The following is a 16419-nucleotide window of genomic DNA, read 5'->3' as shown; positions in this document are numbered from 1 at the left end:
TTAGGAAAATGGGTATAAAGTAAAACAAGGCGTACTTTGACCCGCCACTTGAAATAGTTAATGAATTATTTTGTTAAAGAAATTTTTCCAGGAAATTTTTATTTGCAAAGGATATCGTTGTAGGGATGATATTCTATCGATTTGCAAAAAATTTGGTTTAAAAAAAATTTTTTTCCTATGAGTTATCAAAGAAATCCTCCGGGGGTGTATCGAGGGGTTTTCAGGGGGATCCTGGGGCTACGGTTTGGGGTCCCTTGGCCAAATTATCACTCAAATCGGTCAATATTGTGTTCCCCTAGGGGACTGCGTTGAAAAAATTGGAAAAGAAGTATTATTGGCTTCAAAAAATCTAATGGACCTATTTGAACTTCGCTTCATTTTGGGCCATTTTTCAGATTTTTGCCCAAAACTTCCCCAGGATCAAAATCCTGTGGATAATTTGAACATATTCTATTGTAAAAGGATGTAGGCTATACTTTTTGGTTGATTTTGGATTAGGTTTCCCAATCATCTGACCAAAATCAAGCAATAATAGGCCGGACCTATCTAAATTTCGTCCACTGTATTAGAAACAATATCCGCATACACATGTATGAACCACCGCATTATATTTATTATGTATATAGGTACATATATATAAAATCTATCTATGGCTGTACATTCATAAAATTGACACTCTCGTTTTAGCTTGGGATGCAATTTAATACACAAGAAGTAAGTCGATCAGTTGATCAAATTCGTGATCGTCTAGTAGTGCTTTGATCATATAAGAAGCAACATACATTTCGTGATGAAATTGAAAGTAATTACGTCACAAACTTGTCTCAATGATACAGTTAATGCAAAGTGTGGAATAAATGTATGAAGTTAGTGTGACGTGAAATCCAACTATTATTTTAAACTAAAATGACATGAGTAGTAGAAAAATAATGCAAAAGAATTTTAGGATAATAAGATAGTGGGATGGTAGGGGAGAATATGATACACATGCGTTTTCAAAAAGCAGAAAGTACATTTCCTGAAAAAAAAGTAAACCTGAAATTATATCTTCTATGCTCTATAATATGTTTTTATGCCACACACGCGTATCTAAGAGTGTCACTTGACTCTCTTTTTCACATTACAAGAAATTTAAGTGAAGAGTGTTTTTTGTGTTGCATTACAATCAGTCCCATGAACACGGTGAACTAAAGTCTCCTGAGAATTTAGAAAACATTTCACCTAGAAATTCATTTCGCTTTTTTTGCATACATATCTCACTCTCCCGCCAATTCCTTAAAATTCACATACTAACATTCATTGGTGGTGTGGCAAATTGTCTCTTTCTCACAAGATTCCACGGCATTCATACGTAAGTAAGACAACACTACACCTGCTCGGCAGCAAAATGATTCAGTATAAAAGCCCCCAAAGTGAATTCAGACAGATCAGTATTGCTGCGAATTTAAACTGGTCACCGTTAGTTAAAGTTAAATAATTTAATAACATATTGAAAATTTAAAAAATGTCTCAAGTGGTTAATGTGGTATGTGTTTTTTTTTCTTATTTAGATTAAATCTATCATGCATGCATTTAGTGATGGAAAAATCCAATGAAAAGTGCTTCCGTAATCATTCAAATTGCAAATGGAAATTTGTGTTAAAATTTACTTAATTTTTGGTGAAGAGGAATAAGGAAGAATGTGTGATGATATTAGCACAAATTAATTTTATCTCATACAAGTGGCTATCTTTTGCATATTTTTACGTAATTTTAAATCACACACAAAAAAAGGATTTCGTGATTTAATTAATAAACTTGTGAACATAAGTTAATATCGTTACATTTAGCTTGAGGGTGATTTTTATGTGTTTATTTAAAGTTGCACTTTATTGGATTTTTAACTGTCTATACATCTTGTGGATACATATAAATTAATTATTATTTTTGCTCTATCCATGATTTAACTAGCCAGATACATAAATTTACATGTCGACAAAAAGCGAGTTTTTAAAGTATATGTGAACTTTTCTAATTACACAATATTTACAGGTGGCGATTTTATGCTTGGCATTAGTTGCCATGGCTCAAGATTACGACGAATATAATTATTCAGGAAAACCGCGTCCAGCACCAATTAGGCTTCGGCAAGGAAATGAACCAGCCCCAACTCCAGTACCAATTCTTAAACAGATAAACAGGTTATATAAGACTTTAATTCTCAATGCATTCAATTATACTTCTCACCATCATTGCGAGATAGGAACAGACAAATTTTTCAGGCCAAACAACCTCGTAAAGAGACCTTTCACGACTTTCCGTTCAACTTATTTTACATTAAAGCTCATACAATAGCTTATTCGCTATTGAAAATTCAATAAGTACAATCTTATTTATTTACTTTGCAGTCTACATACATATATTTCTTTTTATTGTATTTTATATATCTTAAATTTATGGGGTAGATTTTCAATTTATACTATCAAATAATTTTCCCTTCTATACAAACTTATCCCAATGAGAGAAGATGGTCTGTGAATCAATATTGAGTTCTTTGGGAAAAGTCAATCATAACGCGTCCAGTTATTAGAGTTGGTATACCACAACGCGGATGGGTCAGTTTATGCGTTGTAATTTTATTTGTGAGCAGAATTAGTAGGCAAAGTTGATTTTTTTAATGAAATTCATCAATATGAAAGATAAAAATGCTCATATCTGAAGTTCTATAAGACCTACAGAAATTTCTTAACTAGTTTTGGAAAGGTCTTGAAACAAGCTATAAGTTGACATATATATCAATAATTTTCAAGGTCACATCTAGAACAAAAATGGCGGATATTTGTTTGACTAAAACATTTTTTTGCACTTTTTGTCCTCAAGGAATGGTTCTAGAGGTTTCTGATGTTTCAGAAAGTTGTAGAGTTTTGCAAAACCTTTAATTTGATACCAAATTGAGCAAAATCGGAGAGACCGTTCAAGAGATATGGCTTATAGAACTTTTCAAATTCAAGAATTTTTCAAATGGTCATATCTTCTAAACGGCGACATAGATTTTCTTAATTTTCGGACTGGTGAAAGATATTGAGTCAGGCTACAACATATCAAAATTTAAAGGAAATCTATAACAGATGTTCGGAGATATAGCCCCTTAAAGTTAGGCAATTTTTGTTTTTGATTTTAGCGCCTCTTGCGGCCATTTCTGGAATTTGAAATGTTCTAGATAGTTGTAGGGCTTCTTGAAACCTTTTATTTGATACCAAGATCGTCAAAATCGGTTAAGCCGTTCTTAAGTTATATCGAAAAAACACTTTTTGCTTTAGGTCGCCATATTTGCTAAACCGCTTGACCGATTTTCAAGTATGAGTTATCGATGAAAACGTCTCACTGAGCACTACAACATACTAAAATTTCAGACCTCTAGCTGTAAGGGAAGTGGTTGATGGTAGTTCAAAATGGCGGATGGCGGCCATCTTGGATTTTGAAAATGCAAAAAAATGAAATTTTACACCCACATTTCTATAGAAAACTTCAAACCCGAAGTCTCTATCTATTACCGTTCTCGAGATATAAGGCAAAGTTTAGAGTCCCGGACGGCAGGCCGGCAGGACGGCAGGACGGCAGGACGGCAGGCCGGCCGGATCAAAAATTTTCCACCACCATTTTCGTAATGTGGGATGTCTAAAACGTGCTCATACCAAGTTTGAGCCCGATCTGAGGTGGTCGGTTTTTCCGATGATTACAATACTTGGTATGCCACGATTGTGGTATACCAACTAATTGCAATGCTAAGTTATTTCAAAATTTAACCATGTGGTGTATGATGTTATGCTCGCGAGTGCATTGCAAAATGTGAATATACGTACAAGTATCATATCTAATACACGCGAGATACAGCGTGTGAAAAAGATGTATTCCCATCACTCTTAATGTGATTAAGAAATCATTCACAACATTGCTTATTATATAGTTATATCACTATAAGTACAAAGTAAGTCATTGTCAGAGCCTTTACTCACTCCATTCTTCGTATTGTTCCACTTTGCAGGCACAATGAAGATGGCTCGTACACGTACGGGTACGAAGGAGCCGATGGATCGTTTAAAATTGAAACGAAATCCCCCACAGGAGAAGTAAAGGGAAAATATGGATATGTCGATGAAACAGGAAAGGTGCGCGTGGTCGAGTATGGTGCCAATAAATTTGGTTTCCAACCTTCAGGTGAAGGTATTACTGTTGCCCCACCAACTCTAGTCGATGAAACTACCAATAAAGATGGTCTTACTGTGGACTACGAAGATGAGCCTCAACCTCAACAGAAACCATACGTGAGAACATTTTAAATTCCAAACATTTAGAAATCGATTTTTTAAATTGACTTTTTTTTGCCTGGAATTTACTTTGCAGATTGCTAGAGTTGCACGGCCTCAAGCACATCGCCCAAGACCTCAACCACAACAGCAGCAGTATGTTGAATATGAACATGAACAATTCCAACCGCAAGAACGTGCACCCGCTCCTCAAGCTAGACCTGTTCAATTAGCCAGAAGTCACTTTTCCGATTCACCTGTACCTCCTCGAGCACAAGTTCCTGGAGCTGCACCGACTTCCGATGTCGTGTATTCCCGCGAACAACGACCTGCACGTCCCGATCCATCATATCATCAACGTCACACATTCACCGGGTTTGGTGCTGGTATCCCAAATCAGCCAACTGCACGAGTTGCATACCAAGAACAACCTGCCTATCAATCTCCAGCTCCCCAAGAAATTCAATATTCTGCTCCTAGAGCTGCTGCTCCTCTTCCCAATTATTCACGCCCACAATCAGCTGCGCGAAGTTCGAGTGTTCTCGATCAATTAGCTAAGGACTATGCTCTACCACAGGGAGGAGCACCCCCACTTCATGATATCACTTTTGGTTATTACTAAAAAAAAATTTTAATGATCGTAGAAGTGAAAGCAAAACGGGGTAGTTTTTTGTATAATGTTAAGATCGTTGTGACAAAAAAAATCGTATTATTTATGTGAAGTATACCACATGCCTAAGTGAATATAAAATTTTATAAATTGCGTCATCTCAAAACTGTATGAGACTATAGCAGTAAGACTACAGGGCACATTTTACAAATTACAATTTTAAAGAATAATCTCTAAATATTAATGTGAAGTTCTTTAAAACTCATTTGTATATGTTAGATCTGTTTGTAATTTATCAATAAAAAAATTGTCAAATTTATTGTTGTGCATTGTTGTGAAAATAATGTTTCACAACATATTGTTTATGATTTCTATGAATACTCGACATATGCAATTTTTATAATTTTTTTAAGGTTAAGAAGAAGTAAGTAATTCAAGGATTTTGTAAAAATTCATTAAATTGCAATTCCAATCGAAACAGAGCGATATGATGTGAAATAAAGTTGTTTGGCAGAAAATATCTATATAAATACTTCACTCTATGCTAGAGAGACTACATTCAATGGAGAAGAAAGAGAAATTATTTCAAATGATTCAGTAAAATCCCAAAAACACATCAAAAGGTTAACAATTCTCTTGTTCACAAACAATTGGTGACAAGTTCTAAAAATCCCTGTATCTACTAAACTTTAGTTATATGGGGTAATAATATCTCAAATAGTGCTGTATCTGTCTAATTTTACCAATTTGTAAGCTTAAAAAAATCAAACCGAAAAAAATATGTTCCAAAAAATTTTCTTCTTGCCCCAGGTTCCCCTATACTGTCTTATAAGAGGAAGAACATTTTGCACTGTCTCGGGGTTTTTAATTTTTTTTAAATAATATTTCATTCGCAATAATATTTTATGTTTCCGCAGTTTATAGAAAATATTGGAAAGTAATTTAATAAGTTTCTTAAGAAAGTGAACTATAGTTGAAAATTTATCGTCTACTCTCAGATAAGGGTAGGAATTATGTTTAGCTAGTTGACCTCGCCACTCTAAATAAAAATTAAAACTTTTCTCTAGACTGGCAACTCAATTGTCCTATAAGGTATCAACACCTAAACAGTTTTTCTTCATTTTCACATCTAAATTTCAACTTTCCCCCAACAAATCTTATTAGCTATTGTTGATTATGTTTTGTCTAGTGAAGATAAAATACAGTACAGGTAACATAAAAGTGAGAAAGTGATGGAAAAGTTCTGATAAGTTGCTAAGACTCACATCTGGATTTCAATTTCAATTCAAGCTGTGATCACAGCCGAGATCACAAGGGAAATGTTACTTCTTAGTAATCAGAAAATGTGTTTGCCTTAAGAAACTCTACTGCACTTGTCACACAAATTGTCTCTTCTATTCCTGCTATTATTCCCCTTCTCTTTGATAAATAATATTTGAAACATTGATTCGTGATGAACGTTTTTGCCTTAAGTTTTTCATTTCTTTTTTAGAGAAAAAGGAAATGAGTAAATTTTTCACACGATAACTCAAAATATCGTGTTTGCTTAAATATGTTTAATATTTTTTCGCCTAAAATGAGGTAAAACAACGTGGAAGTAAATATTCTAAATATTTTTTTTAAGTTTTCTCTTCTTTTCTTCTTACAAAACATTTTTATACATACAGTCAATTTTACAAAATAATAAATTACAATGAGTGTAGATAATGCAATATTAATTACATAATATTACAATATTATATACAAAATATTAATAGAATCACCGGTTATACATACATAGTACACTTGTTTAGTGTATATAATTAAATTCAACCTATATTGACATTTTTTGTATCCATACTCCAATATCTTAAAGACTAAATTTCAAAAGTTTCACCGGGTCCAGTTTCATTTCACTGACTGCGATAAATTCCATATACATATCTATGTACATATAATATGCATGTGGGATCTACCATTGTTGTACATTCTCCAAAAGTGGCTCTGAAATATTAAAAGAAAAAAATAATTAAAATGAGATTTTAATAATTTACTAATTTATTTTATGGAATATTTTATTTTTATTTTATTGTTTTAACCTTTCCATCACACACACACCAATGGATAAATTTTGGCTTTGAGTGGCAGATTTTGTTGCAGGATCACTCGGGGCTTTTCTTTACCATTGTACTCTTTTCGTCAATATAGTCCGTCTTTTTGGTCTCGGTTGTCCACCATCGGTGATTTCGTAACTGACTGACCTCTGGATTTCAAAGTTCTTACCGCCTAATAAATTTGCTATACTTTTCACTTGTTGCTCATGTACCCTATTGTCGGTAGAGTCTGTTTGTGAATCCTCAATTATTGTGATGTCTTTTTTCCCTGTTGAAGATCGTCTTTGATGTTGTTGATATTTATTGTTCATAGCTGTGTACGTTGCATAGGAGTCTTTTGCTGGACTTGACAGCCAGTTATGCTGGGCACTGGGTGCAGCTGCATTTCCGTAAGCCGTAGTAATTGTGTGAGTCTGAATTACACCCACGGGATGTCCGTAGCCCTGATTTTGGCTAAGAGGCCTAAATTGTGGGACGTACGACTGCGGATCTGAGGGTATTGCGTACTGAGTAAGTTTGTAATTGTCATTAGAATGAGTAGGGTGGTCAGTACTGGATGGAACTTTCTCATTTAGTACTTTACGCAGTACTTCAGCAGCACTTTGAATTGATTTCTTTTGTATGAAATTCGTTGAATGTCCTGTCGTCAGTGGTGGATAATTCACATACGAATTGTAGTCATGTGCTTTACGTTGAAAAAATTATTTTTATATTAGTAACATCTACTGTGACATCTACGTGCATTAAAATTTTAATTCAACGACCTATGACATTTTTTTAACCCGCATGATCATTATATTATATTTCGTTTGATAACAATGAATATAATTTGTCAACCTCTTACTTAATAACATCTCAGATGTGTTTTTGCTTGTCAATTAACTTTTCTACAGGTTTCATGAAAATGCCAAGAAACTCATTATCATACCACAATTATATGATTTAACATGGCCTACAGCTACTAAAAAAAAATACACTAAAACTCTACACTAATTGTGCAAAAAAATAGGAAGCAATCAATAAATTTAAACTAACAATAAGATTAGAAATTTATGACTTTGCTTAAAGATTTTCCTATTTGCACCATAAACCAAAAATGCTCCAAATTTTTTTCCTAATATTTGTGAAAGTTTTTTTATTAGCTTCTTACATGTGACTCATAACAATTTGGAATGAATATGATAATTAAATTTATTCACATTGCTCCTTTTTGTCAATTTCTTTGAAAGTTACGCAATGTCAAAAAAACTGTATTTTTGAATAATGAAAATCAGTTGCTGAAATATGGCTTAAAAAATAATAAAACATAATTCCTTAAGTAGTACATGTCCAAAAAAAGACTCCAATTTCATTGCAAATCATGAAAGTTATTTTCACAAATATTTTAAGAGAAAAAAAAATGCAGCAGAATATTTTGCTTCAATATGTAGCCTTTGGGTGTGTTTGGAGTAAATCAATAAGCACATAAAAATAGAATATTTCAATAGAAATACTACGACCTGCACAACAAGTTTTAACCCAAGAAACGAGTTCAGATTTTACATTTATGTCTTAAAACCATATAGTTGGCGTTTCACTTTCCTTTTACCACATTTAATTTACTTTTTATATATTTTTCACAAAATAAAACCCCAAACGCCAACTCATTCGTAAATGTCCAGTCTCACATTTTGGCAGTGATATAAATAAAAAAACGTTGTGCATATAATTTGTGGTAGTGATATACATATTAATTATAAGAGATCAACATACCCGAAGTCGGTGCTCCATATTTTGTGCTTACGTAACCAGGGGACACAGATGGTGTGCCGTAGGATGTCAATGGTGCTGGGGGCAAGTATGCATGAGAATCACCATGCGTATCATAGCTCGTATGCTCCACTGTGATTGGACTATCAAAGCTTGTGAAGCCTAAAAAGAGAAAGGGATGATAAAGTCATACAAAAAAATAAATTAAGACAGGCAAATAATAAAAGATGAAATCATTTCCAATCTCTCGACATGTTCACCTCGCTGATTTGTACATATACAATAAAAAAAAATAATACATATTTTGTAGCATTTGATACAATCTATTCTTCTTTTTCATCTCTCATTATTATGGCAATGATGTGCACCGCGTATTGTGTAAGTGTAAATTAATATGTATCATAAGATCATTTGGGATTACATGATTTATGTGTGCTCGACCAAATAAAATCATTTAATCTTTCTGAAACAAAGAAGTAATCAATTTTCTTAATCTCTTTTCCATCATCTTTTCCGCAATCTTTACAAGCCACCCGCAGTAAGGCTAATTTCTCAATTTTAAAACTCACCAAAATTCGAACCCTGCTCTTTGGGGGTTTTTTCTGTGTCATAAGGTTAGAGAAAACTAATTTATTCACGCATTTGGAACATTGGTTGGCTTTCGAATTATATTGATATGAAAATAAAATAAGATATACATAGTACATTGTTTATGTAACCTCATAAATTTTCAATATTTATGTATTATCTTTTCTTTTTGGTTTAAAAAATAAAAATAGAGAAAATTGCAAAAAAAGATGAAGAAGAAATCCATGTGAGAAATCCACATACGAAATTTGAAAAAAAAATTATAGGTAAAAAACAATGAAATCAAGTTAAAATAAATTAGCGTAATTACGCATTTGCATGTGGTTGTAAGTATATACCTAAAAGCTATTCCGACCGACCGGCAAAATGACTTTCAAATGAAAGTAAATTCAGGTCGTTGAGTTCACATATGAGATACTCTCAACTAATCTGTGATATGTCTTATGCACGAGTTCATTACACCTTTACTCGCAGATTTACTCCGTAACATATTTATGCACGTACACACGCACACTGTAGAGATCATTTAAAAAAAAAACAAAATGATCGTACATATATGATCATTTGGAAATTGATGGATTGTAAAAAAAATTGTAATGAAAGTTTCCTCTGCTTTGGTTTATTTTACCCATTACATAAAAGCTTCCTCATTGTCAGCTCACAGCACGCAAAAATCTTCCATGAAGATTTGGTGCTTGCTGAGAAAAAAAAATCTCTTCATATCGCTGGAGTGTGGTATTGTGTGTAAAGTAACATAAACGCATGGAAAAAACGAATTTCACTATCTCTCTATGGGTAAGATGATTCAGTCACATTACTTACTTTCACTATGGCCAGTAGGACTTGGGTGCGCACTCGATGAACCCCCACTGAGTTTTGCGATAAAAGGATGTGGCTGAGGTGGCACCAGGATGGCTTTTGTAACAATCTGTTTTCCAACATTTGTAACCTTGTCACCGCTAGCAGCTACTAACTGAAATATGTATACACGGGATTGTTACATATTTTATGTATTCAAGTATTATGCAACATATTGACTGCCACAGTCACTTCTTTAAAGTGTTAATGACTTAAAAGCCGCAACTCCTTTATAAATAGTTAAACTATTTATTTTTCAATTATAAATGCAATAAAGAAGTGAAATATGAGGTAAAATTTTCATTCAAAAATGCCACACATCTTCATTTAAATCACCCAACCATTAAATATATACTTTCCATATAAGAAGTTATTTCTTTTTCAAAAACAAAAATGTAATTTTGCTTCGATGAATATACTTTCTTCAAAAGGTGTGCACTTTTTTATTTTAAATGTATCAGGAAGTGTAGTGTAAAGTATCTTACCTTTCCTGATGCACTGATCAAATAGCCACTTCCTTTGATCAATTGACCCTTGATCGCGGTAACACCCCCCGTGATGGCTTTCACAGCTTGGAATAAAGTATTGAGAATCGATTTCTTCAGCTGCCAAGCGTCAATTTTGATCTCTTCATGCTAGAATGGTAATGAAATGAACACATATTTGAATTGTATTCTGTCGTAATTCACTATAAATAATTCTATGCGTGTGAAAAATAAACAATGGTCAAGTTCACGCATAGGTATGCAAATTGTAAATAGAGCTTAATGGATCGGAAATTAATTGGTAATGCTTCTTACCGGAGCAGGATGACTTTTTGAACTACTGCTACCACTGCTGCCAGCAGCTAGTGATGCTGACGCTTGACCAAGCCCACTCAAGATACCCTATTTTTAATAATAAAAAAAAATATTTGCTTTACCCTGAGACGTAATCCGTGAAATTTTCACCTTATGCAATATATAAATGTTTTTTTATTACCTTCTTAATTCCACCCAAAAAGTCAAAGCTTCCCGCCCTCTTTGCTCTCGTAATTTCAGATAATTTATCAGAAAGAACTACTGGATCAAGGGAAGAATCAGCGACAGGACTAGCCAATAAACTTGGTATGGTCAATATAACACAGCAATACAGCAACTGCAATAAATTCATAAAAAAGATGATAAATCAATTTTTACAAATATTATATTTTAAAATTGATTTGTAAGCGACGTGGGATCAACGTTGAATATTGATTATTATATTTTTAATTGGTATTCTGCAATAGTGATGAAATATTTCATTGAAAGGAGATCTCATTTTTGTGCTAATTACTTTAATAGCCCACACTTTGGATATGCAAAACTAATAAGATGAAAAAAACACCCGTTGTCGCAATCATGCATTCTCTGTATTTTGAAAGACTCATGTTAGATTGAGATCGATGAACTCACTACAGTTTCAACTATAAATTTGACTGATTAATTTTGTTTAGAGTACGTGAGACGTGTTAAATATGCTGCAGGCTTGCTGAATTATAAATCAATGAGATTTACTGAAAATAAGATCAACCCGACAAACCAGAGACTTTTATATCTACTAAAAGAGAACTTGTTGTCTCCAATTAACTTTTTATTCTCTAAATAAGTGTCTACTTCATTTACACTAAAATTCTGTAACAGACACTTTAATTGTTTATCACGCAATATCAATTTGAGTTATTCACTAAATTGTACCTATTGAACTGAATTATGTAAAAATAATTGACAAAAAAATATAATTACTAAAGTAATTATTTAGTGTGTCTTGTAATAATTTTCATAAAAAGGAAGAATACAGCGCTTATTTTTTAACATAATGTCCAACTACGAAAGAAAGGCGCGAAAAATAACAGGTCAATTCGATATGCTAAATTACTTTGAAAAATTGATTTTTTTTGTTCTCCTAAACTACAAATCTATGCCTTATTATTGTGGTTCGCCGCAGCAGGTTTCTGTATGCATGCAAACTTACATAAAAGAGATGTATTGGCGGAAAGAAAAGTGAATACCTAATTATTCACAATAAAAACAAAACATCTTCGAAGAAGCTCCTACATACATATATGTAGGTATTATACAAGTTACGCACTATTGAAATAGACAGATATATTTATATGTATGACACCTATATATAAATGAAATGCAAACGAAAGAAATTATAATTATATCTCTATAATATGGAGTAACATTAATATTTTTTTTTTCTACAGATGAAAACCTTTATTTTACAGTACCGTATGTTGATCATAAAAAAATTATTCACAATTTTTAACATAAAGTTTGCATGCTAACTAAATCATTAAAAAACTGATAAAATCACAGGTTTGAAAGTTATAATTTAGTATTTTATTTTTTATCATAAATTCAAAAATAGCCATGAAGTTATTGTTTAGCAAGTTAAATGCATTTCTTTTTCAAAAATTAAATCTCACGTGCTTCTCGAGTAGGTATCAAAATTCTGAAAGTTATTTGTAAGTCTTATTTTTCTAAAGCGATTATGATGAAAACTTTCAAATTTAGAGAGGTTATTTTTATATAATTTTCTAAATTAATATCATTATATATTTACCAAATATATTATGAATGTGTATCAGGAAATTTCATAATCTAACGTTTGATTAATTTTAATGTCAATTTACGATGATCTACTTATTATTCAACTAGATTTCTTTGGCAAAAAAAAATAAAATTAACTTTTTTTATTCAAGAATATAATCCTAAAATCATTTCTAAAATAATTTAATAATTTTAAGCAAAAGAATCTCTTATTCTACTTTTTTTTAGAAATTTTTGACAATAAAACTTCAATTAAAAGCTAAAATAGAACATTCAAATGATAGTGAAAATGAAGAAAGTAAAAACATACAAAAACCTGATGCGACATTACAAATTGCATTTTATCGTATGGTGTAGTGGATGCAAGCACACGTCATCCATTCACGTTCAATTTTATTATATTTCATCATTTATAACTACGTGAAGAAACTTTCTTCAAGTTCATGGTGATATTATTAAATTGAACATGAAAAACAATGCATATATCCCGAAGAAACAATGTAATTCCTTAAATTTCATTTTCCTTGTGTTCTTGTGAATGATTCAAAAAGCATTTCTACAAATGAAATTCATAATTTAATTCAGTGCATATGGTGCTTAGTGTTAAATTTTTGTGTAGCATTTCTATAGATTTATGTATTTATGCGATGTATATAAAAGAAATTCACATTAAAAAACCGGATTTCACGTGTTAAAAGATGAGAAGAAGCGAAAGATGCCATATTATAGGTGTCTGCCATTGAATCAAGAGGAGAAAGTGGAGAAAAAACTAACAAATAGCCAGCAAGTATCATTTCAATTACGGGATGGAAAAAATCATTTTTAGCAGTAATGAAGAGATGCGTATTTGTCACACTACTGCAATTTCCTGAAGATGCTTTAGCAATTACCTTCATGATTGATGATTTGAATTAACTAATAGATGAAGTTTGTTGAGACACTTTTTTTTTGGTCTAAATGAAGAAGATGAAACTGAGAGAAGAATAGAAAATCACTGGTACTTGTTGCATTAATTTTGATTACTAAATTAGGCACATAGTTTCGACACTGTATTGTATTTATTTCACTTAAATTCACTTAAAATTTTTATTATCGTATAACTTTTACTGACTTCATCTACATTGAATCACTTTTACTCCAATGTGCCGAAAAGTTTGTGTGCAATTTCGTGTCTTTCTCTCGGAACTCTCTCCCAATGACTAAATCCTCCAAGTGATGGTCTGTGAACATCCAACAACACAATTTGCACCTTCACATTCACTCACCGTCTTTCCACCGTTTTTAAATTATTCCACTTGTGGTACTAAGAAAGAAATGAAGTGGTACACACTTTATATAAAGACTCTGCAAGAGATTCCCCTTTCAATAACCCCCACCTGTATCTTTTTAAGCCCCCACCAATTTTGCATTTGAAAAAAAAATCAAATTCAAAATTTTACACCTGACAACGACTATTGTGACGACACATAACTGTAAGGATTACAGTCTTCTAAGAAATAGTTTTCAATGAATGAATAATTTACATTCGGACGGACGTGTACATGAACTTTTTATGTTAAACCTTTAACAAAAATAGCTTATAGAGAAAACAAGAAATACGAAATTATAATACTGGACATATCACACCAATATCTAAATCATAAGTTTTGGTTCAGTACTTTCAGAAATGATACATTGGTAAATCAAAATTTCCATAAGACACTGCAAAATAGATGGTTAAATGATACAGATTAAATTCATGCTTCAAATTGTGTATCTACTATTAAAATTACATTACCGTAAAAATACGCAAAAAAATGCTTTTCCTTTTTCTCCGACCACATAATCATTAAAATATGCAAAATATTTTTTTTCGGAAGTATGACCAATACATATATTACAACATCACTCTGGACCAAATTGATAATGCAATCAGTAAATTTTCTCAATGAATTCTATGTGTAATATCCGCCAATGAAGTGATAACTGTTTAAAAATAACGTCATAAGAGGGGAATAACATAAAATATCCACTTTTAACTATATTTAGGCGACTTTTATCATTTGAAACAGTCAGTAACGGCCACAAAAACACGATAAAATGTACGTATAAGCTGAATTTGCCAATATAAAATTGGAATTTCCTACCATAGTTTATAATTACATTACTATACATGTCGGGACTACGTCATTGCCTTATTAGATTACATGGCGAAAGAATAGTGTATCTTGCAGTTAACATTCTTTTGTGATGAAAGCATTCTTAGTTCTCATATATATTGGATGGAAGAAATGGCATTATTTTCAGTTAATCTCCGGATTTTGGATTGAAAAGTTCTTAAAGTTTTTGCTAATTTACGCGAACAATATCGCAGTTTCAGTGATGTGTATAGCCATGCTAACTAAAAGTATAGTGGTGACAATTGCGGTGCTTTACCTAAAGGTAATAAATAGAAAGTTTGAGTTTAGTTTAGATTTGAGAAAAATCTTTTATAAGAAATTCAGACAAATAAATTGTATAAAATGTGTACCTACCCTGAAAGTGATGCAAAATTCTAGGAGAATGGCAAAATTTATGAACTAAAATTAAAGAATGGGGTGGTTTTTGATACTCGCTTACAAAAGGATAACATTCTTGACAAAAAAAAATGTGAAAATCGTGGGGAAATACCAATTTTTAAAATTATATGGGTTATAGAATCCATGCTTTTACAAAGTCCAGAGTTAGGAAACCATAAAACTAAAAATAATTTATACAAAAGTGGAGAGTTTAAAGTAGTGAAAAATATCTATTTTCCCTATTTTCCTCAACGGAATCTTATCAGACTATCATTTTTTTTTTCTTTTAAGAATTAAATGATATTTCTTTTTAAGTTTCAAAAAATCACTGGAAGTGATTAAATTTTCATAGATAAAACTGCAAACTTCCTTTTTCCAATTTTTTTTAAAATGTGTTTAGAACAATTCTAATCACTATTAATGATTTATTTTCAGTTCATGATGGTTGATGCTCAAACTCAGCCGGCCTTTATAATTACAATTTTAAATGTAAGAAGAGTATTTAATATTTTCGTCAATATTCATTTAAAACAAAAAAAACAACTTTTTAGCGTAATTCTAACAAAAAGGACATTTATAATTCAACTGAGCAGACTAAGCGAGAGTACACAACAGAAAACCCCAAAAAACCCGATTGTGAGACATATAAAAGAGGATCCGAGCAAAATTTTACATTTTGTACTGAATACCCAAATTATCCTGAATCTAAAGCAACAACATTAACAACCAAATATTCACAATTCACTGGATTTCATGAAGTAACTACCAATGCAAATTTAGATTCAAGGAGTGGACACACTGAACACGATCAAAGTACATTCTGTCACTCTAAGAGTGTTCGTCTTAAAATTCGTCGTGCATTGAGTACGGACAATAAATGGCTCACAATTATTAATCACGAAGGATTTTACCAACGCGTGAATATTGAATACTGCAGGTGAGCTTATAGCTTTCTTTAACACTGATATGCCTATTTCTTTGAGAAGATCAAACTCACTGCATAATTCGTAAAATTTCAAAAGTTTTGTTTGTGCTAACTTATTCTAGATAATAAATCGTTTTCATAAAAATAAAAAGAACAACTAAAAATTACGAATTAGTTTATAATGACTTACCTGTTTT

The 16419-nt window shown here is 32.0% G+C and overlaps 2 protein-coding genes across 3 annotated transcripts; one reads left to right on the top strand and one right to left on the bottom strand.

Moving 5' to 3' along the window:
- The first annotated feature begins 1333 nt into the window (after window positions 1-1333).
- On the top strand, window positions 1334-5215 carry LOC129785878 (uncharacterized). Its single transcript, XM_055820542.1, has 4 exons — window positions 1334-1525; window positions 2032-2180; window positions 4025-4304; window positions 4384-5215. Exons 1-4 carry the CDS (start codon window positions 1505-1507, stop codon window positions 4906-4908), a joined length of 975 nt encoding a protein of 324 aa, XP_055676517.1. The 5' UTR covers window positions 1334-1504; the 3' UTR covers window positions 4909-5215.
- Window positions 5216-5307: 92 nt separating this feature from the next.
- Window positions 5308-14065, bottom strand: LOC129785856 (uncharacterized). 2 transcript variants are annotated; one of them, XM_055820512.1, is made up of 7 exons: window positions 13651-14065; window positions 11166-11321; window positions 10985-11071; window positions 10670-10819; window positions 10149-10299; window positions 8742-8900; window positions 5308-6879 (listed from the first exon to the last, which is right to left on the bottom strand). In XM_055820512.1, exons 1-7 carry the CDS (start codon window positions 13654-13656, stop codon window positions 6848-6850), a joined length of 741 nt encoding a protein of 246 aa, XP_055676487.1. In that variant the 5' UTR covers window positions 13657-14065; the 3' UTR covers window positions 5308-6847. The 2 variants fall into 2 exon arrangements, with proteins under 2 accessions (XP_055676487.1, XP_055676486.1); XM_055820511.1 differs by lacking the exon at window positions 5308-6879 and adding an exon at window positions 6975-7674.
- Window positions 14066-16419: the final 2354 nt, after the last annotated feature.

The sequence above is a fragment of the Lutzomyia longipalpis genome, chromosome 1 (assembly GCF_024334085.1).
Source record: "Lutzomyia longipalpis isolate SR_M1_2022 chromosome 1, ASM2433408v1".
Classification (NCBI taxonomy): Eukaryota; Metazoa; Arthropoda; class Insecta; order Diptera; family Psychodidae; genus Lutzomyia; species Lutzomyia longipalpis.
The sequence above is the reverse complement of the archived record's forward strand: the minus strand, read 5'-3'. Positions and strand labels throughout refer to the sequence as shown.